The sequence below is a fragment of the Lissotriton vulgaris genome, chromosome 2_1 (assembly GCF_964263255.1).
Source record: "Lissotriton vulgaris chromosome 2_1, aLisVul1.2, whole genome shotgun sequence".
In the NCBI taxonomy this organism is placed as follows: domain Eukaryota; kingdom Metazoa; phylum Chordata; class Amphibia; order Caudata; family Salamandridae; genus Lissotriton; species Lissotriton vulgaris.
Window position 1 is genome coordinate 1,288,930,566 of NC_141687.1, and position 27,384 is coordinate 1,288,957,949.

Consider the following 27,384-nt stretch of genomic DNA (forward strand, 5'->3'; position numbering starts at 1 on the left):
TCCCTGGTATATCAGATCGGGACCCATTCCTAATGAAATCCGGTTCAGTCATTGACTCTCTTGGATCAAGCTGCTCTCCTTACCATTAACTGGTCTGGTTTGACCTGGAAATACTACCTAAACTATATTTGAACCCTCTCTTCCCCACCTGTGTGCCCCTTCTCAAGATATGACACATTCCTTGTGATCACTTCACCCTCACAATGATCAGTCACCAGTGAGTGTACCATTCACCATTGAGAGGGTTTGAAGAGAAGTAGATAATTTGACATCTTAGTTCTTCTTCACAGACTGGCTGCATTGTTGCTTCTTCAATGATTCCTTGACACTTGGTCAATGTATAAAGGAGCAGTTCGGGTGTTGAAGAATACTGTCCATGACCACTCAACGCAAACAAGCTTGGTTGTGGGACGGTTTGATAATCACACAAGGAGTCTGTCTGTAATTTCTGACAAAATAATATATTGCAAGTCAAGCAGCTGATGGTTAGCATGAGCGATGTAGATAACTTTGATGATGGTGCACATAAGGGGTTCCACCTCCCCATTGGCTTGTGGCCATAAAGGAGTTATTTTCGTGTGGGGAATCTCCAATGATTTAAAATAGTCAGATATCTCTTGGCTGTGGAACGGGGGGCCATTATCCGTTTGGAGTTCTTGCTGCAGCCCACGAATCGGTATCACCTTTTCAAGCTTGGTACAACTTTTTTAGCTGACATAGTTTTTTTATTCGTAACTCCGGATATTTAGAGTAATGATCTATTACTACCAGCATGCTTTTTTCATCCAGAATGTTGCCAAAGTCTGTGCTGACACATATCTAGGAGCCACTGAGATTTTCCTCTGAGATGATGGGAGCTGGAAGATCAGGATTTCCAGCTGTCTGAGACATCTTAAAAGTTCTCACTACTGTTTGAACTAGTTGTTCCATCTGGGGGAACTGTCTTTGGGCCTGATTACAATAGCGGTCGGACGACTGCCCGACCTCCATTGTTTTGGGCAGTTGTCCGACCTACTCTATGTTGGCGATTCCACCTGCCCCATTACAATGCGAATGCCCTGTAGGCAGTGGTAAAAATGCCTTTTACCATTTCGGCATGTGCTGCAGCCCTAGAAAAAGGCTGCAGCAGAAGCCGCAATGGTAAAAGGCACGTAGCAGAGGCCAACAGGGGATGGGGGCCCTGCTGCTGTTGTGCCGCTGCTCTGTGTAGGCAGGGTTCAAGGCCGCTCCCTGCCGGTGTGCTCCTGGTATTGTATTGTGCCTTTTGTACTGTGCCTGGTTGTTTTGTGACTTTTTTCTCTTTATTGTGCCTTTTTGTACTGTACCTGCTTGTATTGCGCCTTTTTTGTGCTTTTATACTGTGCCCACTTCGCTACCTGCTTTCCCCGCCGCTGCTGCCCCCGCGGCCCCTCCCCCCTGTTGTTTCCCACTCCCGCCTCCGAGCTACGCTTCCCTCCCCTATTTAATGTTGGCTGCTGTGCTACCGTGCGAGCAAGAACCCTGACCTCCTGGATCAGTGACCTGCTTTCTCCCCCTGCAGCTCCGCTGTGAAACCGCCGCTGTTGTTGTGCCGCTGCCCTGTGTAGGTTGGGTCCAAGGCTGCTCTCTGTCGGTCTGCTCCTGGTATTGTTTTGTGCCTTTGGTACTGTGCTTGCTTGTTTTGTGATTTATTTCTCTTTATTGTGCCTCTTTGTACTGTGCCTGCTCGTATTGCGCCTTTTTTGTGCCTTTGTACCGTGTCCACTTCGCTGCCCATTTTCCCCGCAGCTGCCCCCGCGGCCTTTCCCCCCTGCTGTTTCCCGCTCTCGCCTCTCAGCTGCGCTTCCCTCCCCCTCACCTATTTAATGGCGGCCATGCCGCTGGCACGCCAAAGGAAAGCCCATCTGCGTCTGACCGCGACCAGTGCCAGGGACCGCGGATCTCCAATCATCCACCGCTACGACTCAGCTGCTCTCCACGCATTTAGCCCCGGAAGAAACAACAACTGCGAGCTGTCCATGCCTAACACCACCCACGGCCAGGTCTCCTGCCATCACTGTCACCAGACTTTCACCACACTCCCACGGACACCACCCCCATGCCAGAAGCCAACACCACCGAAGCCCTGAAATGCTCCCTGCACAAACACGCCGTAGAGATCTGGAACCTCCTCGACACCCTCTTGCCAGACGTCGACTTCTTCACATAAACCTGGAACAACGCCGCCTCCGCCACCGATATCGCCACCGCCATCCCTGAAGGATCCAGAGGAAGGACCGCCCCAACCGCCCAGGAGGAGGACTCGCATCACATATAAGAGCTCCCTCCGACTCACCACTTCTCCACGAGGGACTCAAGTCCAGCACCGAGCACCTCCACTTCCAGATACAGACCAGCCCCAGATCCATACTGTGCATCCCGCTCTGCGTTCGCCCCTACCATCGCCGACCTCGTTGCACCACACGCCGTCTCCTCCACTAACGACATACTCATTGGGGACCTCAACTTCCACCTCGACAACCTCAACGACCCCAACTCTTCAACCCTCCTGGACAACCTCGCAAACCTCTGACTGAAACAGCTCGTCACCACCCCCACCCACAAGGCAGGACACACCCTCAACCCTATCTTCACAGGAGGTAAGAACATCCACTTGAGCCACACCACGCAACCCCTCTGGACTGACCACCACTGCGAACACTTCCACGCCAACAAACCCACCGCCCCCAATCCTGCACCCGACCACTGCAAAGGAACTGAAGCAAAGTCACTGAGGAGCATCTCAACTCCACCTTCACCTTGATGGCTCCCCCACCTCGACCAATGCCAACCTCGCTGCCAAAGAACTACATAGGATCTCCAACTGCGCAGACAAATTCGCCCCCCTCGGCAACCCCAACAGTCTATACCTTAGGAAGGCCACCTGGTTCTCTGCCGATCTCCAGGAATCTAGGCGCACCTGCAGAGGTCTAGAGAAGATTTGGGGAATCAGCAAAACACCTAAAGACCGCACCAATTACAAGAACAGCATGACAGAATACCGCCACCGCATCAGATCCACCAGGCAAACCTTCATCCAGAACAAGATCCCTGCCAACGCCTGCAACTTGACAGAACTCTTCAGCATCATCCAAGAGTTCACCAAACCCCTATGCGAGGCCACGGAGATCACCCCTTCCCAGAACCTCTGGAACAAGCTCAGCTCCTACCTCCATCTGAAAATCAATTCCCTCTACGACAATTTCAACTAATGAACCCCGGACTCCGAAACCCCCCCTTTCCAACTATGCCAACCAACCCACCATCTCCTCCTGAACCCAAACCCCCACCAAAGACATCGATTCACCCATGAAAGGCATCCACTCAGGCGCACCCACGGACCCCTGCCCTCCATACATCTTCCACAGAGCCACTGCCACCATTGCACCGGAACTACGATGCACTATCAACACCACCTTCTAAACCGGCACCTTCCCCGACAACTGGGAACGCGCAGAAGTCAAGACCCTGCTCAAGAAGCCCACGGCAGATCCTTCGGACCTCAAGAACTACCGACCCATCTACCTCCTTCCCTTTGCGGCCAAAGTCACAGAGAAGACCGTCAACGCACAACTCATGAAATTCATTGAAGAGAACTCCATCCTTGACCCCTCCTAATCCAGATTCCACAGCAACCATAGCACCGAGACCGCCCTACTCGCTGCCACAGATGACATCAGAACCCTCCTCGAACAAGGCCACACTGATGCCCAGATCCTTCTCGACCTCCCCGCAGCCTTCAACACCGTCTCCCACCACACACTCGCCTCCAGACTCCGTAACACAGGCATAAGTGGAACCGCCCTTGAATGGCTCCGCTCCTTTCCTCACCGGTAGGACCCAAAGAATCAGACTGCCACTCTTCCTTTCAGAACCCACAGAGATCAACTGCGGAGTGCCACAAGGATCATCACTCAGCCCAAAGCTCTTCAACATCTACATGGCCCCCCTCGCCGCCATCGTCAGACAGCACAGACTCAACATTGTCTCCTACGCCGACGAAACCTGGCTTATCCTCTCCCTCACCAAAGACCCCCATCTGAAAGAGACACGTTAGTGATAGATTCCTTACCTTAGAATATCTCCAGGTGTCAGACTGGATCCGGAAAATTTTGCTTAGCAGTACTCCTGCGCGTCGGTAGGTGGCGTTGTGCGGCTCTGCGCCCGTCACTGGCGTTGTGAGCATCGAGATGACGTCACGGAGATTACTTAGGCGCCACCCATGCGCGCTGACGTCAGTTCTTTCTTATTCCATGCCGAAAGCACAGATCCAGATTGAGCATGTACCTCAGTCATTTTTTGACTACTTTTTTGAGACTTTTGTCTCCTCTTCTCGTCTCTTGGTGCACGTAGGGATGCCCGGATTTAGGTCTTGTGGGTCATGCTGCCGTAACATGTCGGTGGCGGACCCCCACAATGTGTTACTCTACTGCCTGGAGACCGATCATGACTGTCGAGACTGTCGAACCATGGCCCGAAGGCCTTGCGGGAGCGGTGCAGGAAGTTGCTGGAGGTCCGGCACTCCCCTCACCACCGCTCCGGGTCTAGGGGCCGTTCCCAGGACTGCTCACGTGAATGGAACCGTCGCTCCTCGGACTCCAAGTCTTCGCCTTCAGATTCCGGTAAGCGACGCCATAAAAAGAAGTCGAAGAAGCGTGTTCGCTCTCTGACGTCCCCCTGTCGCTCCCCGGAGGCAGACAAGGGGGACAGGGGCTCCGCCCCTGCGGTTCCTCTGGAATCGGGGAGTCCCGCGGCCTACCCGCTATACCTGGGTCCGTCGGCGACTCCCGAACAGATGCAAGAGTTTCTTGCTGCCATGGACTGCCTTTTTAGGCCTAGGGCTCCCGCCTGCACGCCTTTGGGCCCGGCGGTCCCGTGTCCTGATTCTGTGGGCCCGGCGGTTCCGCCACTAGCTCCAGCCCCGGCGCCACAGGATCCAGCACCTCCGCCATGAGGTGCAGTACCGCTGGCTCCGGCCCTTGGCTCCGCCACAGGCGCCGCACTGGGTGCCGTTTATCTCACCCCTGCCCCAGTTCTCGGACCATTTTGTTCCGACCTGGGATCCGCATTGGGATACGGCTCCGGCTCGGCACCGACCGTCGTTGCTTACGGCGTCATTCCTGGTGCCGCTTGCCCCCTCTCTGGCTCCGGCCCTGCCACCGCAGCCGGCTCCCTCTACTCCGGAACCGGACGAGGACTGGGACGGCTCCAAGGACCCCCTTGCCTGGCAATGTGACTCCGAGCAGGATTGGGTGGACAACCTTCAAGATGTGGGCGAGCTTGATGTGTCTTCTGACCCGGGGTTTGACTCTCCTCCACCTACTATGGAGGAGGGTGCTTCCTATATCATGGTGCTGCAGAGGCTCTTCATCTCGACCTCCCTACGGTGGCCCTTAAGACCAACCTCCCTACGGAGGTGTTCCAGACGGCGTCTACGTCGTCTGAGCTGCTGCTCCCTTTCAATGAGGCTCTCACCGAGTCCTCTTGGGCACTTGGTTGCGACCGGCCTCGGGGGCGCCGGTGGATAAAAACGTCCCGAGGCGTCATCGCCCGGTGCCAGGTGACCCCGCCTTCTTGACCACTCACCCCACGCCTGAGAGCCTGGTCATTCAGGCCTCGACGTCGCAGAGTGCTTTCCCACGGCTCAGCTGGATAAGGACTCTAAAAGGCTAGACCAATTCTGCAAGAGGTTGTTCTCCTCAGCCAGCTTGGGGTTAACACCGCCTGCCGATACTCCCATGCAGTGTGGGATTCGGTAGCTGAGGTCTTGCCTCAGTGTTCTGAGGAGGTCCAGACTGTACTTTCCCAAACGATTGCGGAAGGCAAGGATGCGGCGAAGTTTGCCATCAGGTGTGGTTTGGACACCGCCGATTCGTTGGGCTGGGCAATTTCTACGACTGCGGCATTGCGGCGCCACTCCTGGTTGCTTTTCACTGGGTTCTCACCAGATGTCCAGAGCTTGATCATGGTCATGCCCTTTGATGGTTCCCGCCTCTTTGGCGATAAGGCCGACAATGCCCTGGAGCGGTTTAAAGACTCTTGGGCCACAGCCAAGTCTTTGGGTCTTTCCACTAAGAACCCTGCCACGCCGGGGTTTTGTTCCTTTCGTGGCCCAGGCACACTCTTCCAGCAAGCCTGTGCAGAACCAGCCTCAGCGCGGCCGTGGATTCCGCGGAGGTGGGTCGGGTAACCAGCGCATGGGTCAGTCCACTTCCACCTCCGTTGCTTCCGCCTCTAAGCCTTCCTAATCCGAGCTTCAGGGAGCACCCCACGCCGGTGGGTGGCAGGATCCGCCACCACCTCCACCACTGGCGCAAAATCACATTGGACAAGTGGGTGCTACAAATAATCGGTCACGGTTATGCACTCCCCTTTCTGTCCTCCCCTCCACCCAACCGGAGCACACAGTGGTGACGGATGCGTCCCTCCTGGGATGGGATGGCCACTTGGGAGAGGCAGAGATCAGAGGCCTCTGGTTTCCGACAGAGTCCCGGCTCCATATCAACCTTCTGGAGCTGCGGGCGATCCAAGTTGCACTGAAGGCATTCCTTCCCTCTGTCCGGGGAAGTGTAGTGCAGGTGTTCACGGACAACACCACCGCCATGTGGTACTGCAACAAACAGGGCGGGTGGGGTTGTGGACCCTATGTCAAGAGGCTCTGCGCCTCTGGACATGGCTGGAACATCAAGGCATTACCTTGGAGGTTCAACACCTGGCAAGTTCTCTGAACGCCAGGGCGGACGAACTCAGCCGCCGGTGCATAATGGATCACGAATGGCGTCTGAACTCGTACTTGGCGCAAGGTCTCTTTCTGCAGTGGGGAGAGCCTTGTTTAGATCTATTCGCCACCCAAGAGAACGCGCAATGTCATCGGTTCTGCGCCGTGGAATTTCCAAGGCGGCACTCGCTCGGAGATGCTTTTCGTCTCGAGTGGAGCTGCGGTCTACTGTACGCTTTTCCGCCTATACCACTTCTGCCCAGAGTGCTGAAGAAGATCAGGAGCAACCGGGCCCAAGTTATTCTTGTGGCTCCGGACTGGGTTTGAAGAGTATGGTATCCCGAGCTACTCAGTATGAGCATCAATCCCCGATCTGTCTGCCTCTTTGGGAATATCTACTGTCGCAGCAGGAGGGGGCCGTCCTCCACCCGAACCTGTCCTGCCTCCACCTCCATGCATGGAGATTGAGCAGTGACAGTTGATGGCTTTTGACCGTCCTCCCGAAGTCTGTGATGTCATTCTATCTGCCAGGCGTCCCTCCACTAAAACGGTATACGCCTGCCGATGGAACAAATTTGTGGCGTGGTGCACAGCAAAGGTGTGGATCCCCTTTAATCAATCAGGAGTTTGTTAAAGCGTGACTACTCACCCGTAAGGGTCTCAAGGCGCTAGGGGTGGGGGGGGTGCAGGTTCCATTCCATCAAGGAGGGGGTCTGTCGAAGAGCCAGGTTTTGAGGTTTCTTGCGAAGATGGGGAGCGATGTTGTCTGTCTGAGGTGGAGCGGAAGGGCGTTCCATGCTTTGGCCGCGAGGAAGGAGAAGGAGCGGCCTCCCGATCTGGTCTTTCTGGTGCGGGGGACCACGGCGTAGGAAAGCTGGGCTGATCGTAGGGTCCTTTGGGGTGCGTGGAATTTGAGTCGGCTGTTCAGGTATGCTGGTCCGGTGCCGTGGAGGGCCTTGTGTGCGTGGGTGAGCATCTTAAAGGTGATTCTCGCCTCGACGGGGAGCCAGTGGAGTGTGCGCAGGTGCTGGGAGATGTGGCAGTGTTTTGGCAGGTTGAGGACCAGTCTTGCGGCGGCCTTCTGGATGTTCTGTAGCTTGCGGATGAGGTTTTTGTTTATTCCGGCGTAGAGTGCGTTGCCGTAGTCGAGTCTGCTGGTGACCAGGGCGTGAGTGACTGTCTTTCGGTGTTCGAGGGGGATCCATTTGAAGGTCTTACGAAGGAGGCGGAGGGTGTGGAAGCAGGAAGATGAGACAGAGTTGATCTGGCGGTCCATTTTGAGCTCGGAGTCCAGGATGATTCCCAGGTTGCGTGCGTGGTCTGTGGGGGTTGGCGGGTTTCCGAGGGCGGTGGGCCACCAGGTGTCGCTCCAGGCGTCGGGGTTTGGGCCCATGATGAGTACTTCTGTTTTGTTGGTGTTTAGTTGAAGGCAGCTGTTTTTCATCCATTTGGCGACGGCTTCCATGCTTTCTCGAAAGTTGCGTCTGGCGGTTTTGGGCTCGTTGGATAGGGAGAGAATGAGCTGGGTGTCGTCTGCATATGACACGATGTTGAGTCCGTAGGTTCTGACGATGGGGGAAAGTGGAGCCATGTAGACGTTGAAGAGCGTCGGGCTGAGGGAGGAGTCCTGGGGGACTCCGCAGGTGATCGGTGTGGGGTCCGAGAGGAAAGGGGGGAGTCTGACCCGCTGCGTCCTGCCGGAGAGGAAGGAGCAGATCCAGTCGAGGGCCTTGTCCTGGATTCCTGCATCGTAGAGTCTGCGTATTAGGGTGCGGTGGGAGACTGTGTCGAACGCCGCTGATAGGTCGAGGAGGATGAGGGCTACTGTTTCTCCTTTGTCCAGTAAGGTGCGGATGTCGTCTGTTGCGGCGAGGAGGGCGGTTTCCGTACTGTGGTTTTTTCTGAAGCCGGATTGGGAGGAGTCGAGGATGTTGTGTTCTTCAATGAATGTGGCGAGTTGGCTGTTGATGGCTTTCTCGATGACTTTCGCTGGGAACGGGAGCAGGGAGATGGGTCTAGTTTTTTAGGTCGGTGGGGTCCGCTGAGGGTTTCTTTAGGAGGGGGTTGACCTCGGTGTGTTTCCAGTCGTCGGGGAACGAGGCGGTCGCCAGGGAGCGGTTGATGGTTTGGCGGAGCATGGGTGCGATGGTGTTGGCGGCTCTGTTGAAGATGTGGTGGGGGCAGGGGTCCGTGGGGGCCCCTGAGTGGATTGACTTTATTGTCTTCAGTGTGTCTTCGGTGGTGAGGGCTGTCCAGTCATCAATCGCTGGTTTCCGGGTGTCGGGGGTGGTTGGTGAGGGTTCAGTGTGTTGGTTGTCTTCGTCGAAGTTGTCGTAGATGCTCTTGATTTTGTGGTGGAAAAAGATGCTGAGTTTGTCGCAGAGGTCTTGTGAGGGAGGGATGTCGGTAGACTCGCTGGTGGGTTGGGCGAACTCCTTGATGATGCTGAAGAGTTCCTTGCTGTTGTGTGCGTGGGTGGAGATTCTGTCTTCAATCGCTTTTTTCCTCGTTTCTCTGATGAGTTGATGGTGGGCGTTGGTGGCGGCTCTGAAGTTGTTGTGGGCTTCTGTGGATTTGGTGTTTCTCCAGGCCTTTTCAAGGCGGCGGCATGTGCGCCTGGACTCTCGAAGTTCGGTGGTAAACCATCTGGCTTTCTTGGCACGGGTATTATTTTTCTTGAGGGGGGCTATGGTGTTGGTGCTGTCCGAGATCCATCTATGCAGGGTTCGGGCTGCGGTGTTGGGGTCGTCGTTTTCCGCGATGGTTGGGGTGGAGTTGTTGAGTGAGGAGGTGAGCTGGTCATCGGTGATTTTGGTCCAGTTTCTTTGTGGAAGCACGTGCTGGTGTCTGTGGATGGTGGGTGTTCTGAAGGTGAAGTGGACGCAACGATGGTCGGTCCATGGGAGTTTGGTGGTATGGCTGAAGGTGATGGAGTTTCCTGTAGTGAAGAGGGGGTCGAGGGTGTGTCCTGCTGAGTGCGTGGGCTCGGTCACGATCTGGCGGAGTCCAATGTTGTGGAGGTTGTCCAGGAGGGATGTGGTGTTGGGGTCCAGTTGATTGTCGTGGTGGAAGTTGAGGTCTCCCAGCAGGGTGTAGTTGGTGGATGCGATGGCCTGCGGGGAGATAATGTCCGTGATGGAGTTGGCGAAGGGTCAGCGGGGTCCAGGGGGTCGGTAGATGAGGGTTCCTCGGAGGGTGGCGGTGGGGCTGGCCAGTATCTTGAAGTGAAGGTGTTCCATCAGTTCTGTGGACTCGTCAGGGAGTGTGCTCAGGCGGAGGCTGGATTTGTGGACAATGGCGATTCCTCCTCCTGGGTGGATGGGGCGGTCCTTCCTGGAGATCTTGTATCCTTGGGGGATGGCGATGGCGATGTCCGGTCCCGAGGTGGTGTTGGTCCAGGTTTCGGTGAAGAATGCTACGTCTGGGGTGGTGCTGTCGAGGAGGTCCCAGATTTCTGTTGCGTGTTTGTGGAGGGATCGGACGTTGAGGAGGATGCATTGCAGGGTCTTCGGTTCGGTTGTGTTTTGTGGGCGGGTTGTGCTGGATCCGTGCTCTTGGCGGTGCTGCAGGTGTGCCGGCAGCGGTGACAGCTGAAGGGTCCATGGGTGTCGGCTGGTGATGCTAGCTTGCAGTTGTTGTTGCAGCCTGGGCTGAGTGCGTGGAGTGCTGCTGGGTCGTAGCGTTGGCGGGGCAGAGGTCCAGGGTTCCTGGTGCTGGTTGCGGACGGGTCGCAGACGGGCGCAGACGGGCGCAGACGGGCGCAGACGTGCTTGCCTTTGACGCGCCTTCGGTGCACCAGCGGCGCGCTCGCAGCCCGCGGCCACTGCGCGGCCGCGCAGTGGCCGCCATTAAGTAGGGGTCGGGGAGGGCTGGACAGCTGGGAGGCGGGGAGCGGAGCTGGATTGGGCCGGTCGTGCTGGGGGGGGGAGGGGCCGTGGGGGCAGCAGCGGCGGGGAAAGGTAAAGGGAGGAAAGAAGGGATAAAGAAAAAAGGGAAAATAAGCAGAAATAAGCCACAAAAGAGCAGAGATGCAGAAAAGAGCAGAAAGGTGAAAGATAGAAAGGGTAAAAAAACGAGTGAAAACGAGTGAAGGAGCAGAGGGAGAGAAAGGGAAAAAGGGCAGAAATAAGGCACAAAAGAGCAGAGGTGCAGAAAGGTGAAAGATAGAAAGGGGGAAAAAACGAGTGAAAACGAGTGAAGGAGCAGAGGGAGAGAAAGGGAGAATGGGCAGAAATAAGGCGCAAAAGAGCAGAGGTGCAGAAAGGTGAAAGATAGAAAGGGGAGAAAAACGAGTGAAGGAGCAGAAAGAAAGAAAGGAGACAGAGGTCCACTGGACCACCAGGGATGAGGCGCAGGGAAACCTACGGGTGGAGGAGGGCCTCGATCACCAACACTGAAGAGTGCAGGGGCAGGGGCACCTCACTTAATGGTGGAGCTGCGAGGGTGGGAGAGCAATTTCACTGACAATGAGTCAGTGGTCTTGCTCGCCTGTCCCCGCAGTGGCCGCCATTAAGTAGGGGTCGGGGAGGGCTGGACAGCTGGGAGGCGGGGAGGGGAGCTGGATTGGGCCGGTCGTGCTGGGGGGGAGGGGCCGCGGGGGCAGCAGCGGCGGGGAAAGGTAAAGGGAGGAAAGAAGGGATAAAGAAAAAAGGGAAAATAAGCAGAAATAAGGCACAAAAGAGCAGAGATGCAGAAAAGAGCAGAAAGGTGAAAGATAGAAAGGGTAAAAAAAGAGTGAAAACGAGTGAAGGAGCAGAGGGAGAGAAAGGGAAAATGGGCAGAAATAAGGCACAAAAGAGCAGAGGTGCAGAAAGGTGAAAGATAGAAAGGGGAAAAAAACGAGTGAAGGAGCAGAGGGAGAGAAAGGGAGAATGGGCAGAAATAAGGTGCAAAAGAGCAGAGGTGCAGAAAGGTGAAAGATAGAAAGGGGAGAAAAACGAGTGAAGGAGCAGAAAGAAAGAAAGGAGACAGAGGTCCACTGGACCACCAGGGATGAGGCTCAGGGAAACCTGCGGGTGGAGGAGGGCCTCAATCACCAACACTGAAGAGTTCCTGAGGTTCTTCTGTTTCTCCTCTCTTTGGCCCAGAAGGGCTCTGCTCTGCGCACCATCAAAGGCTATCTTTCTGCCATTTCTGCCTTCCTGAGGCTTCCTGATCTGCCTTCTCTTTTTAAGTCCCCGGTTGTTAACCGCTTTTTCAAAGGCATTACACACACGTTTCCTCCTGTGCCTTTCATAATGCCTCAATGGGACTTAAATCTTGTCTTGACTTTTCTGATGTTTGCTCCCTTTGAGCCTCTTCATAACTGTCCTTTATGTCTTCTTACTCTAAAGACGGCTTTCCTGGTAGCTATCACCTCTGCCAGAAGAGTGAGTGAGCTCCAGGCTCTTTCTTCTAAACCTCCTTTTCTTTCTGTTCATCCGGACAAGGTGGTTTTAAGGACCCGTCCGTCTTTCTTGCCAAAGGTTGTCACGCCCTTCCACATCGGGCAGACCATCACTTTGCCCACCTTCTTTCCACCTCCGCATCCTTCCAGGGAAGAGGAGAGGCTCCACCGTCTAGACCCAAAACGTCTGCTTGCTTTCTATCTGCAGTGTACAGAACAGTTCCGGTGGATGATCAGCTCTTTGTTGGCTACGTGGGCGCCAAAAAAGGTTGGGCTGTGCACAAACGGACCATTTCCCGGTGGGTCGTTCTCTGCATCAAAAGCATGTTACTCCTTGGCCAAAAAGGAGCCTCCTGTGGGGTTGCGTGCCCATTCGACCAGGGCAACTGCAGCCACTACTGCCTTGTGACACGGCGTTCCCCTGCAGGACATTTGTCAGGCAGCTACGTAGGCCTCGCTGCACACGTTTACCAAACACTACTGCCTTCACAGTCAGGTCCGGAGAGACGGCTTCTTTGGCCATTCTGTGCTCCGTGACTTTCTGGTTTAATCCTGTTCGCAGACCCACCACCGGGATTGGTATTGCTGGGGCATCTATTCTAAGGTAAGGAATCTATCACTAACGTGTCTTTTCAGATGCACAAGTTACTACTTGTATAACGATATATCTGTAAGAGACATATGTTAGTGATAGATTCCTTACCACCCCACCCATCCTCCCCGTTCTGCGAACTGATTACTAGGGTTAAGGTCATCTCCTTTTAAGGCCCTAGTTTTATGCACCAATGGTCAGTATCTTCCATGGCTCTGCGTTTCGGCACGGAAAGTCGTGTACAGAACTGACGTCAGCACGCTTGGGTGGCGCCTAAGTAGTCTCTGTGACGTCATCTCGGTGCTCACAACGCCAGTGACGGGCGCGGAGCTGCACGACGCCACCTACCGACGCGCAGGGGTACTGCTAAGCAAAACTTTCCGGATCCAGTCTGACGCCTGGGGATATTCTAAGGTAAGGAATCTTTCACTAACTAATATCTCTTACAGATATATCATCACACAAATAGTAACTTGTGCGTCACCACCAGATTCAGCTTTCAGGAAGGTATGAAGGACGTCTCATCCTGGATGCGCAGCAGCTGCTTGAAGCTCAACTCGGAGAATACAGAGGTCCTCGTCCTCTGAGCCTCCCCCACCGCATGGGACAGCACCTGGTGGCCCACCCCCACCGGCAGCCCGCCTACCCCCACCGACCACACCCGGAACCTTGACATCATACTCAACTCCTCCCTTTCCATTACCCGCCAGGTCAATACCTTTGCCTCCACCTGCTTCAACACCCTCCGCATCCTTCGCAAGACTTTCAAATGGATCCCCCCCGAATCAAGAAAAACTGTCACCCACACACTCATAACTAGCAGACGAGACTACAGAAATGCCCTCTATGCCGGAATCAACAAGTCTCTACTCCGCGAACTGCAGACCATACAGAACACCGCAGCCAGACTCGTCCTCAGCATCATTCTGCAGTAGCACATCACCCAACACCTGCAAGATCTCCAATGGCTCCCCGTCGAGAAGAGAATAACCTTTAAGATACTTACCCATGCCTCCACAACACTGGACCCCAACATCTTCAGGAAGACACTCAAGACCTGGCTCTTCGTCTAAACGGAGCTGCGTCCACCCCCCCCCACCCTCCCTCCCCCCTCCCCTCTCCGCACCTTGAGACCCTCACAAGTGAGTAGCGCGCTTACAATTCCGTGATTGATTGATTGATAATAACAGATTATTTCACAACAAGACCTAAATCTCTTTTGTTTTTGGTGTAGAGAGCATTTATTTGGATACATTCACACAGTATACCTCAAATAATAGAGTCACCATAAAGTAAGATATATATATATATATATATATATATATATATATATATATATATATATATATATATATATATATATATATATATATATATATATATATTCACTGAAAAAAACATAGGTTATAGACCATATATAGTTAGGAATTAGCACAAAACCTTGAAAATTCACTGAAAAAACCATAGGTTATAGACCATATATAGTTAGGAATTAGCATTTACAAAACCTTATTTTACTCACACAAAACCATTGAAATTCGCATATATAGTTAGTTGCACTAACTATATATCGCGCACCCGCAATCCACTGCTGATCATGTCACATATTACATCATTCATGACATGGTCAGTGACATCACTGATGACATCACTGATGACATCTCAAATGACATCACTGATGACATCATGATGACATCTCAAATGACATCACTGATGACATCTCAAATGACATCACTGATGACATCACTGATGACATCTCAAATGACATCACTGATGACATCACTGATGACATCTCATTTGACATTACTGATCACATCACTGATGACATCATTCATGTGATTATACGATGAACCTCTTCAGACTCTAATATAACCTTAGATACACTCAGTGTAAACAGACACTCACAGACTGTCACTCATCCATGGAGTTACTCACACACCTACTCAGTCATGCAAAGAATCAATCACACCTCCATTTCCTCAACTATACAGTTATACACACCTTACTTATTCAAACATATACTAACACATATTTACTCTCTTATACAATCCCTGATACAAGTTCACAATGATCCATACAGCCACTCACACATTCACTGGCTCTTATGCACAGTTATTTATATATGTCAACTCTCACATGTACTGTGTTTTACATATGTACTTACTTTGACATGTAGCACTGAGATATCCATTCACTCACCAATACACTCATGCACACAGTCAACCGCCCATACAGCTGTTTCCACATGCACTTTTGAACCCATACATCTAGTGAATCAACTGCTCACACATTTATGCACAGAGTCATACACCTCCCAGCCACCCACACACACACTCAGTCTCCCATACAAATACTTGGGCAACCAATCAATAACCCATATAGTTACTCATATAGCTACTGATCAACACATGCAGCAGTTTACAGAACAACAGACATAATGATGCACAAATTAAGACAGTTTAGTCACTAACCCATGCACTCAGTGAGACACATTTAATCACTCACTCATACAATCAGTCATGCACCTACTAAATCCTTCATCCAGACACTTATACATCCACTCATTCTTCAATATGTAAGACATATTTTAACTTTACAGAAACATACAGTCACTGGATGTTGTCATCAGTGATGTCATCAGTGATGTCATTTGAGATGTCATCAGTGATGTCACTGACCATGTCATGAATGATGTAATATGTGACATGATCAGCAGTGGATTGCGGGTGCGCGATATATAGTTAGTGCAACTAACTATATATGCGAATTTCAATGGTTTTGTGTGAGTAAAATAAGGTTTTGTAAATGCTAATTCCTAACTATATATGGTCTATAACCTATGGTTTTTTCAGTGGATTTTCAAGGTTTTGTAAATGCTAATTCCTAACTATATATGGTCTATAACCTATGTTTTTTTCAGTGAATTTCAATGGTTTTTTAATAGCAAATATCAAAAGCTGTAAAATGTATTCTTCTTTTAAAGGAAAAATATATTTTATATGTATTTAATATAATTTTTTTATGTATATAAATTTTTTGAGGGAACAAATTTATCAACTATCATGCTGAAGAAGAGTGTGGGGAAAAAAAAACAAAGAGGAGGACTAAGAGGAAAGAACAATCAGTTCAAAAATACAATTGCTTTAAAGCATGAAGTGCTTTTCCACACATTTACATTTAAATAACCCATATTAGAACATACAAAATATCTACAGAGGAGACGGTGTACATTGAATTTTAGACTCTTCATTGGTACCTACATGTTGGTACTTACATCACCCACACTACACAACAGCTCTATTCAGAGCTACCCTACCTCAAAGCACTCTAAAATATTATTTTACTATTTCCCTTGGTTTTCCCCTTGTTACGCTTTCCGGAACGCTACCCGGTGCGCGGACCGGGCGCTAACCGTGCGAAAATTTGAAAAAAATATATGGGCCTCCTCAGCCACCCTCAGAAAACCTAGGGGGTCAGGATATGTCTCCCGTGCCCCCTTATACCCATTCCCAACATTGTTTATCCTCCATCTTGTGACTAAATTCGTCCGAAACACAAGATGGCGGACTCCCGTTACGCTACCGGTGAGCTACCCGGTTTGCGTACCGGGTAGCGCTTCCACTGCGAAAAATCGAAAAAAAATGTATTTTATTTTTTTGCCCCGCTGGGCCCTTTAATAGCCCCCACATCAATCCTCGGGGGTCAGGAGAGATCTACCTTGCCCCGTTTCATTCATTTCCACCTTCGTTTATTTCCACTTCTTGTCTCTCGATCCTACCGAGAGACAAGATGGCGGCCGCTCCGGACTGTTTAGAATGTTGACAGTCACCGGAGAGCCAATCCGCTTCTCCTCGCGAAGTTCCGTTACGCGTCTGGTACGCGAACCGGGGCGCTAACCGGGACGCTGTCACAGATATATATATTTTTTTGAACGTTAATTTCTCAAAATCCACTGGAGCACATATCTTGAGACCTAGCAAAGGCACATCGGGCAAACAGTCTCTACAATTTTGCCAAATTTCATAGAAATCCATTCAGCCGTTCGAGCTAAAAGTGAGTCCAACCGCCCTATGGAAAACTCAATGTTAAAAACACGTTTTGGGACCCCCCTGTTTTCTCGGCCCCCGCTTGACGAAACCCCCCCAAACTTTCAGGGGACGCTCAGAAACAAAATGTGCCATTTTCCTGAAAATTTCAGCCGATTCCGTCCATCAACGCCAAAGTTATTCAACATAGAATTTTCCGAAATCCCTATCCAAAAAAATCCTAACTATATATATATATATATATATATATATATATATATATATATATATATATATATATATATATATATATATATATATATATATATATATAACATTTCTATGGCAAAATGAAACCCCTCATTTTGTTCCTTTTCAAATTAAATGTATTAAGTGTTACCACTTTATTCCAATCAAGATGACTTCAGGTGTGCCATACTTTTGTCATAAGTAAGACTGTTAGCGTTCTAGTTGTTCTTTAGAACACTCTGGGACATTCTGTCATTGGGCTATAGTTGGGCTACATCTGGCTGATATTTGGGCTACATTTGGGCTCTTTTGTCTCTGGTGGCCATCTTGGGAGACTGCATATCAGAATTTTTTTAATGAAATATAAGAGGATTTGAGAAGTCACTCAAAATGTGCCCTAATTTTTCTTTCTTCAGCACTAATCATAATTTCTATAGCAAAATGAACCCCCTCATTTTGTTCCTTTGCAAATTAAATGTTTTAAGTGTTAACACTTTATTCCAATCAAGATGACTTTAGGTGTGCCATACTTTTGTCATAAGTAAGACTGTTAGCGCTCTAGTTGTTCTTTAGAACACTCTGGGACATTCTGTCACTGGGCTATAGTTGGGCTACATCTGGCTGTTATTTGGGCTACATTTGTTTTTTTTGTCTCTGGTGGCCATCTTTGGGCTACATTGGGCTACATTTGGGCTCTAACATATATATAGCCCAATGTAGCCCAATATATATTTTTCAAAGTTAATTTTCGTAAAAACCACTGGAGCATATATCTTGAGACATAGCAAAGGCACATCGGGCTACCAGTCCCTACAATTTTGCCAAGTTTTGTGGAAATCCATTCAGCCGTTCGAGCTAAAAGTGAGTCCAACCGCCCTATGGAAAACTCAATGTTAAAAACACGTTTTGGGACCCCCCTTTTTTCTCGGCCCCCGCTTGACAAAACCCCCCCCCCCAAACTTTCAGGGGACGCTCAGAAACAAAATGTGCCATTTTCCTGAAAATTTCAACCAATTCCGTCCATCAACGCCAAAGTTATTCAACATAGAATTTTCAGAAATCCCTATTCAAAAATATCCTAACTATATATACCTACTGGCGACCGCCAGTAGGTAATATATATATATAAAAAAAACACCAAAACATCCAATAAGAAAGCTATAGAATAATATAAGTTGCAGTTGGATAAATCAGAGTTGGGGCTGCTGTATACCTCTCCTCTAGCTGTATATTAAATTAAAATAATTTTCATTTGCATTATTATGTACAAATTTGGGGAAATTATGTGAAATGCAAAACTGCGATTTGGCGAAATATTTTAGCATGGAACGCGTCCTTTTTTCAATTTTGAGCCCATTTGGGTGCATTATTCCATGCCCTCTCGAAACTTTTTTTAACACGAATGGAGTGTAAACACAGTATATTCACATAATTTCAGTATTGTTCCATAGTCAAGAAAGGCAAAGTGAAGGATCAATTAATAACATATTAATAACCCTTTTAATGTTGATTCAAAGGCTTATGCCAAACTCCTTTTGGTTAATCTTGAGGAATGTGTGAATAAAAAAAGGGACTGCTCCCATTTTATAAAACCGCCTATCGTTCAGAATGCAGCACCATATATAATGTATTTACACTGTCCGCACCAGCCTATCAATGCACCCGGATCTTTGGGACCGAGCTCTATTTTTATAGACTATAGAAAAGTTTTGGATGCTGTACACAGCAGACTGTTATGCAGCAAGCTGCTGGCAGGGGTCATTGACCAGAACTTGCAGTAAGCTATACAGATTCTTTACAGCATATCATAGGTAAAAATAAAATGTTGTATTGGCTCTTTCCTCTTTGACACATTTGTACAAATATGGAACTATAATAGGCATCTTTTAGCACCCTCATTTTAGCCCTTGGCTCATAAAATGTAAACCTTTCCCCCCAAAATTGCTGGCAAATACAGTATGCCGATGGTACTGCAGCACTTGACTGCATGTGAATTGGTTTACATAGGACCTTAAATATGCTTGATGCCTAGAATAATGCTAATAAGTTGGCATTTAGCACAAGTACATCTAAGATTTTAATATTTTCTAGAAATGTGAATTTGGGGTACCTGGACAATCAGCAGTAAAACACAAAATTCCACTTTTACTTGTAATTAATTGAGAATATGGCTAACAGATCTGAGGACTTCAAGATATTATCCAGCAAAGCTTAATTTGAGGAGTTCATCCTTCATTTGTGCTCTCTATAAAATACATGGTAGACTGGGAAGTGCCTTTGCTCAAACTAAATTGAGAGTAGTTAAGATAAAAGGTCGTCCTTTGCTTCGTACAATGCTTATAGAAAGAATTTAACCTTCTATATTTCACCTATCATGCCACCCCAAATTGGAGCTTGTTCTACAGAGACATGAATTAGCCAGTATGGCATCATATATTTAGCTGTGCATCTGTCTCTGGTTAGCTGACCAGAGTTCCCTAAAGAGCTTAGTGTGGAATTATATCCAGAACTGCAGATCTCAATTCCTGGGCAAGACATCTAGATCCCTTACTTATTAGCTAAAACTTTTGAATCTTTGCCTGAACAATAATCTCTGATACAATTTAAGACATTTATGCCCACATGCATCAAGCTCCCGTTTTGCGTTTCCAAATTTGCGATTTTTACCGAATCGCAAATAAGGAATCGCAAAACGGGATGCATTATTGAAAGTGATTAATATTTGCGATTCGGTAAAAATCGCAATTTTTACCGAATCGCAAATATTATGCGAATTCAAAAATGCGAATTCGCAATTCCCATTGATTCCTATGGGCCAAAAGGCCCATAGGAATCAATGGAAATTGCGAATTCGCAATTTTGAAATCGCAAATGTTGATGCATTCCATGGGTGCATGGGGGGGTCCAAAGGACCCCCCCTGCACCCCTGAAATGTATTTTAAAATGGATGTTTCACACACACATGTCCTAAGGACATGTGTGTCTGTAACATGACATTGTTTAAAATGCAAATTAGAACATTTTAAACATTTTTCGCAAATTACCACGAGGTTCAACCTCGTGGTAATTTGCACTTGCAATCTTCAAGATCGCAATTTTTTTAAAGAATGATGTATTGCATTTAAGGAATCGCAAAATTGCGATTCCTTAAATGCAATCACATTTTAGAAAATCGCAAAATTAGCGATTTTCTACTAAAACCAATGATGCATCTCAAAAAGCATTTTTGGAATCGCAAACGGCCGATTTTAAGGAATCGCACCGTTTGCGACTCCAAAAATGCTTGATGCATGTGGGCAATATTTCTTATCAAATAATAATAATGTCAGGAATCTTAGAGTATGATGACTTCGCAAAAAAGAAGTTGTCTCTTTATATCGTTTCCTCTCTTTACATTATACTGCAGCAAGGTTATTTGGAGAAGCAAACGCCATGAGTCATAAAATAACATGTCTAAGATTTCTTCAGTTTACAATACTAGTATGTAAGAAAATTAACTTTATTTATAAAATAGAACAATATAAATGCACACTACCCACCACTGAAACTGCCCCTTCTTTGTAAAGAAATTGAAAGTGAATGTCAGTTTTGGCTTGGGCCCTTGTTCCTAAAAGCTTGTATTCAGACCAGCCACGAAGATATTGGGCAGTGTTTAAACTGTGATATCCCAAATATTTTCCCAGAGTGTAAAATACTTTTTAACAGTCAGTAGAAGGCCCTAATGTATAGGAAGATAGAGCTATAGACAAGTAACTATGTATATGTTTTTGTTTAGAGACAATCTATTTTTCAGCTATGACTTCTTATTAATGATGATCAATTTGCGTATCAAAAGCTTAACGGTAAATGAGTTTTACACTAAATCGGCTTACCTGATTTACTATGCCTTTTAAATTTTGTATTATGGCTAGGTTCGGTAAACCAATTGTTAATTTTTTTTAATTTGTATAATGCGTTGAATTATTTGTGCAATAAATCTAATCTCTCTAATTTGAATTTTGTTCCTCTGCATGGCCAAATATATACTTTGCCAATCCCTACTATATTACATGCCGAAATGAACACAGGTTTTTTTTTTTCACAGCATATTTTTATTGTTGACAACAAGGACAAAGAGAATGCCTCTCACGGCACCCAGAGTGCACATAGAAGATGACAAATATGGATATCAACATTTTCAACAAGGACATTATACTGGTCATGCAAACAATAGGTTACAAAGAGAAATAATAACAGAAAAACAAATAACTGCACCACGTTGCCTCTGCTAGACAGGGAGAAATGTCGCATATATAAGGAGAGTCCTTGCCACCTGTAGTCACATCCAGCATGCATATTACGCATAGTCCAGTCAGCCAAATGCACAACAATAAGTCTGCAGTATCGGGGGGGGGGGGGCTCCAAATACAGATCCCTATAGTCAGCCCACCTTTTCCAGATATTATAACATTTCCGACGGCACCCCCTTGCTTCAAAGACTGGGACTTCCATGCCCATACAGAAGTCCAGGCCTTTTTTCAAGATCCCAATCAATGGCAGGGATTCCTCCTTCCAGGCACGGGCGATGTCTCTCTTTGCCAATGTAAGGCCTAAAAATAAAAGGTGATTCTTGTACCTGTTGCCACCCAGGTCCTCTGAAATATGTAGCATGGCCAGCCTCGGGGAGGAGTGAATATCCTACCCCAATACTTCATATAGACATGTAAACATCCCCTCCAGAACCTCAACAGAGCAGGGCAGGACCATACAGTATGCAGGAAAACTCCCTCCATTGACCCACAGCATAAGCAATGTGGAGATAGCCTGGCACGCCACAATCTATGCCTGGTATAATAAGCTCTATGTAGATACTTAAACTGGATAAGACGCAGGCAGGCCGCGATCGCTGCCTTGCGCGGGGATTCCAGGGTCTCCACCCAGTCGTCTTCTTCTAAGGGACCTAGATCCTGCTACCAAGCCTCCCTAATTTTATGTAGAGTGGTAGGTGTGTTGTTGATAATGGTACGGTAGATTTTAGTTATCCTGTGGTCCCCCAACTCTCCCACAAAGACTTTAGCCTCAATGGGGTTGAATTTGGGTATCTCCATCAGGCGGGATATGTAGGGGGTAAAAGCATGTTTGAATTGTAGATAGTGGTAGAATTGCGTGCGGGGCATAGCATATTCCGTTTTTTATGTCATGAAAGGACTTGAGGGTGCAGCCATGTACAACTGTCCCCACCGTGTCTATCCCAATGGCTCCCCAGCCCAGAAAGCCGGGCAGTTCTGCCAGCTGTGGCAACTGTCAGTTATTCCATAGTGGAGTTTCCTTGGTGAGACTCCCACACCAACCCATTTGGCGGAGCGCCAAATTCCAGATACTAAAGATCGTGACGTGGCAGGCGGTAGCACCTTGAGCAGTGCAGTTAAATAGAGAACTATGTGAAAACCATTGTCTCCCAGCAGCCAATGTTCTACGGCGTACCCCTGGTCTTCATGATCACAGCACCGCCAGTTGTTGAGGACGAGGAGGTGTGAGGCCATACAGTATGCGTGAACGTCCGGGGTAGCCACTCCACTGGAGTAAGTAGACTGGAAACAGGTCCTCAGCGCAACTCGCGATGCACCAGCTCCCCAGAGAAACCGGGCAAGAATAGCGTTAAATTAGCAAAACCACGTCTGCTTGATTGGATAGGGGTGATTTTGTAATTGATAAAGAAGGCGGGGTAGGGAAACCATTTTAAAGATGGCAGATCTGCCAAAGAGGGGCAGGGGCAACATAAGACCACACACGTGTCTGATCGCTCACCTGTATCCACAGGGGGGCGAGTTTCTTGTTCCACGCCACTGACTGGGACGCCAAGAGAAAAATGCCCAAATACTTGAAACCGTCTGGAACCACCACTACTTCCTGCAACCAGTCACCCGCAATGGCCACAGAAATGATTTCCCCTGATTCATGTATAGACCAGACATCTCGCCAAAGATTTGCATAATGCGATGAAGGCGTGGACCAGTCCGGTCAAGAGTTGTGAGAAGAAAACAAAACCTCGTCCGCATAGAGCACAATGCGGTCGGAGATTCCTGGTGCCCATTCAAAACCGCGCATCTGGGCGTCTATTCGAATCCAGGCCGCCAATGGCTCCATGGCGAGTGTGAAGAGACAAGAGGAGAGTGGACAGCATTGGTGTGTTCCCCGTCCAATGGGAAAACGTCTGGAAGCCGAGTAGGCCGCCCAGACCGAAGCGGTTATATCTGTATATAATAGGGGAATAAGGTTCAGTAACCGGCGGCGAACACAGGTTTCTGGAAGTCTGTTCATTTCCTTGGTGACTGTGTTTTTTTTAAGTGCAAATAAAAGTTACTTTTATTAACTTTTAATGAAAATATCAATATGATGCTTTGTTCTATCATTGAATTTAAGGCATTCCAAAACAGTGATTCCTTAGGAAAATTATACTATAAATGCCTACTTCACAAAACATGGAACTTGTTATTTAATAAAATGTTCTAACAATGAAAGGTTCCAGAAAACTGAAATTGATTTATGCAGTAGATTTAGCTAGTTATTTGAATATCTAGGCTTTTAGCAATTCCGTTCTTTTGGTATTCGTTGACTAGACTCTTTCCTCCAGAAGGCTGAACTGCAACTACATTTTCATTTATTTCAGGATCCACAGACAATGCCAATGTAAATTACACCACTTACAAAGGCGACTACTATGTTAGCACTGAGACCAACTTTATGTATAGAGTGGATCCTAAGACACTGGAAACCAAGGATAAGGTATTAAATATTTACTGCTTGTAATTACTAAATTAAAAATGTACTGTGATGTTAATTTTGTTATACTGTTGCCTCAAAATAGAATTTCTATTTTATCTCTGCTGACAATGCTACAAAGAGAGGTATTTAATAAACCCTCACACATTGGAAATAATTTGCTTCCAGTATCAATGGCAGTAATAGGTAATAGTTACACCTATTAAAGGAAAAAACTGATAATTCTTGATTTGAACCTTAATAATTCAATAAGCCCTTTTGGTAAATTTTAGACCCATAAAAGTCCCAAAAAAAGACAAATACGAAATGATATTCAAAATGATAGGCATTGAATTGTATCACTATCTCTGGAACTAGGTAAATTGAAGCTCTGGCACATGTAGGCAATGCTTCAAATAAGTCATCATTTTCTTTAATTTAATATGTGAAGAAAGTAAACAGATGCCATGCGGGAAAATTCATCCCATTGTCATATCGGGTTAAATAATCATTTTACAAAAATGTATTTACTTGCAGGTGGACTGGAGCAAATTTATCGCTGTGAACGGGGCTACAGCACATCCACATTATGATCCAGATGGGACTGTGTTCAACATGGGCAACTCGTATGGCAAGCACGGTAGGCCTTTATGTTGTACACAGTGCTGGAAAGTAGAGGGATTGCACCAGATCCTGGTTCCGTCAGCTATTTCTGGTTCGGATCTGGGATCTGTCCAACAAAGGGAAACATACTGAATTTTTCCTGGTATCATTTTTGCAACACCTTGACACATTCAACAGCGCCTGCACGCTGTCTGCATTCCGCTCTGAGGAGCAACGTACATACGTCAAGGGGGCTTTCTGATTTTAGATTTCAGCTGGGCCCAAAACATAGCCCTGATTTCAAAGGCCATGAGCCATCCTTTGCTCCTATCATTCTGACTCGGAACCACCTGGAGCCTAACACCTAGATGCCAATGCAATGGAAGGAAAGAAACAAAGACACACAGCTTGTTACCATGTCACAAAAACTTGAGAAAAACTATTGGAGGCAGGTTTTTAACTTTATTCAACTGCCTATGTAAGAGATCTGCATGCACTGTAAGCATGCAAAATGTATCTGCCTGTATGAGCAAGTTCACAAATACTGATCTAAATGGCACCTACTAATTTTTTTATTTACTTCTTTAATAGCGCTACTCATCCCAGTGTAGGGTGTCACAGTGCTTTACATCACAGACAGCGGCACAATAAATCATACACATGTGTAAATCAATGTACAGGAAATGTTACATAAGAGGATGAGGGTTATAAAGTGTAGTAATCACATATCATTCATACTTGTAGATATTATATGTTAAAAGTGAATTGTGGGAGGAACAATATGTCAGCGATTGTGGTTGCATCTACTAACTAGACTTCATTACTTCCCAAAGGAACCCTTCTTTTCAATCATAGAATAACAACCGATTGCGAAAAATACAGTAAGGATCTAGCCCCATGACTTACAGTTTGCATGCAGCTCCTCGATACCGGTAAATAGATCATTTTCTTATATTCGAAGGTTTGCTGCTTAAGAACTGAAAGTGACAAAATTATCTCAGCATCAAAAGCAGTTGCCCGCTTGCCTTTCTAAGTAAAATACCAATCTGTAAATCTTCATGTTACACAATGTGCAGGCACATTAACCCTATTTGTTACTTTATGAGTCAAAACTGTGTCTGGACAAAACACAGAACTCTGTGAAAACTGTATTAACCACTAGAGCTAGCTTGCCACTGATATAATTAATCCCTTCATATTGACTGAGTGCACAATGATCCCTTCAGCAGATGCTTTAACCCTATAAGATAGTTTTAAATGCAGCCAGTTTGTTACCAATTAAGTAATCAAGAACACATTTACTGTTGCATATGTCCTTATTGCCCATTCCCCCTTCCCCTTTCTTTTGACACACCTTGACCCCAATTTATAGGTTCCCAAAGTATATTTTTTTCAGTTCCAGCACTGGCTGTACAGCATAAACTCATGAACATTTCTGCAGTCTCACACAAATGGGATTCTCTGTGAGCAGATTGCAATGACTCGAAGAATAAATGCTAAAAATCTACTCACTTCAATGTTCATGTGCACAACACTGCCTGTTCATCACAAATCTCTTGACTTGATTCAAGAAAGAAGTCTTGTACCAGATGCATACTGATTCAGGCTCAGATGGGAGACTCACGATTTTTATGTTTAAAGTATTTTATTAAGTACAGTGGTACAACAGTGAAGGCATAAGTGTTAAGGCAATAAAAAACAATCATTGGCGAAATAAATCAACGCCTCCTCCAGGGCCTGCCTCTACCTGTAAAGTTCAACAGTCCCAGCTTTGCAAAGCCGCCCCGGGTGGCCTGCTCATGTAATGTGCCCAAGCATTGGACCGCATGCGAGTAACAACCCCGCTGTACCTCTCTTTCAACGAAACAAACCATCCCAACAACCCCCCGCCCACCCGTCTCCCCGTCCCACCCTCCCTCTGTCCGGTGCTGCACCAAGTAAAACTCCGACACTCGCTACTCTCATCCGCCTGCTCTCCCATTTCCGGTGTGCGGTTCTGAACCCTTCCCCCAACCTCTCACTGTATGGGAGGAGTGAGTCTCAGTAGCCTCGGGTATCTTGGGCAGGTAAGCTCCTTGAATTCGGCTGCCAGTAGCGTATGGAAGGGTAGCCACAGCTCCTGGAATTGATCTACGTCCCCTGCCAGTGTAAGTGATATTTTTTCCATTCCAAGAACATGCCACAGCCTATGAAGCCAACCCGTGATAGAGGGGACAGTGGGTGTACGCCAGTGTATCAAAATGTTCTGTATCGCCGAGCCTAGCGCAATAGCAATGTGTCTCCCCCTCCGAGATTTCAGTGGATACATTAAGTCATTGGGGAGACCCAGCAGGATATAAGCCGGGAAACGGGGCAACTCTATACCGAAACACGCATCTATCTCATTGATCACCTCCTTCCAATAATCCTGTAGCAGTGGGCAGTCCCATAATGTGTGTGTCAGTGTGCCAACGTGCCCGCAATTTCGCCAACATGCAGTGTCTAGGAGTCGGTTCATTTCATGGAGGCGCTTCGGAGTGTGGTACCAATACGTAGAGACCTTGGTGAAGGTTTCCGTGAGCCCTACATAATACGCGGAGTGTCGTGCCCTGTACGAGATTTGCTCCCACTCCTTGTGGCTGAGTGTTCTCCCCAGTTCCCTGTTCCACCTCTCTCTACCGGGGTTATACGAATGAGAAGGCGGTGGTTGCAGCATTTTATACAGATCAGATATCAGTTTGGCGTCCGCCGTGCGCGTCGCTAGTCACCTCTCATAAGGCAACAGGTTCCTGTCTGCTGATTCCCGCACTTGCGGTTGCAAGGCCCAGTGTCGAACTTGCCAGTACCTCATCCTCTCTGCCTCTGTCAGCTGGTAAGTTTCTTTGAGAGCCTCGAAAGGGAGGACCCCGTCTTCACCATATATATGAAAAAGTGCTCTACAACCCTTCCCCCGCCAGTGTGTATAGGCTCCCGGTTCCGTCCCCGGCATAAAGTCCGGGTTGTCTACTATGGGCGTGAATGGAGAAGGGAACGTGGTGAGGCCAAAAGGTGTGTTAGTGGCGTCCCAAATCCG

General features: G+C 47.8%; 1 protein-coding gene across 1 annotated transcript in view; it reads left to right on the forward strand.

The window, feature by feature from the left end:
• Positions 1-27,384, forward strand: part of LOC147732519 (carotenoid-cleaving dioxygenase, mitochondrial-like) — an 816,482-nt gene that overhangs the window by 461,288 nt on the left and 327,810 nt on the right. The window contains exons 4-5 of the mRNA XM_086958818.1: positions 23,638-23,753; positions 24,267-24,369. Of these exons, the coding sequence (XP_086814944.1) occupies positions 23,638-23,753; positions 24,267-24,369 (219 nt within the window). The remainder of the gene's footprint in view (positions 1-23,637; positions 23,754-24,266; positions 24,370-27,384) is intronic.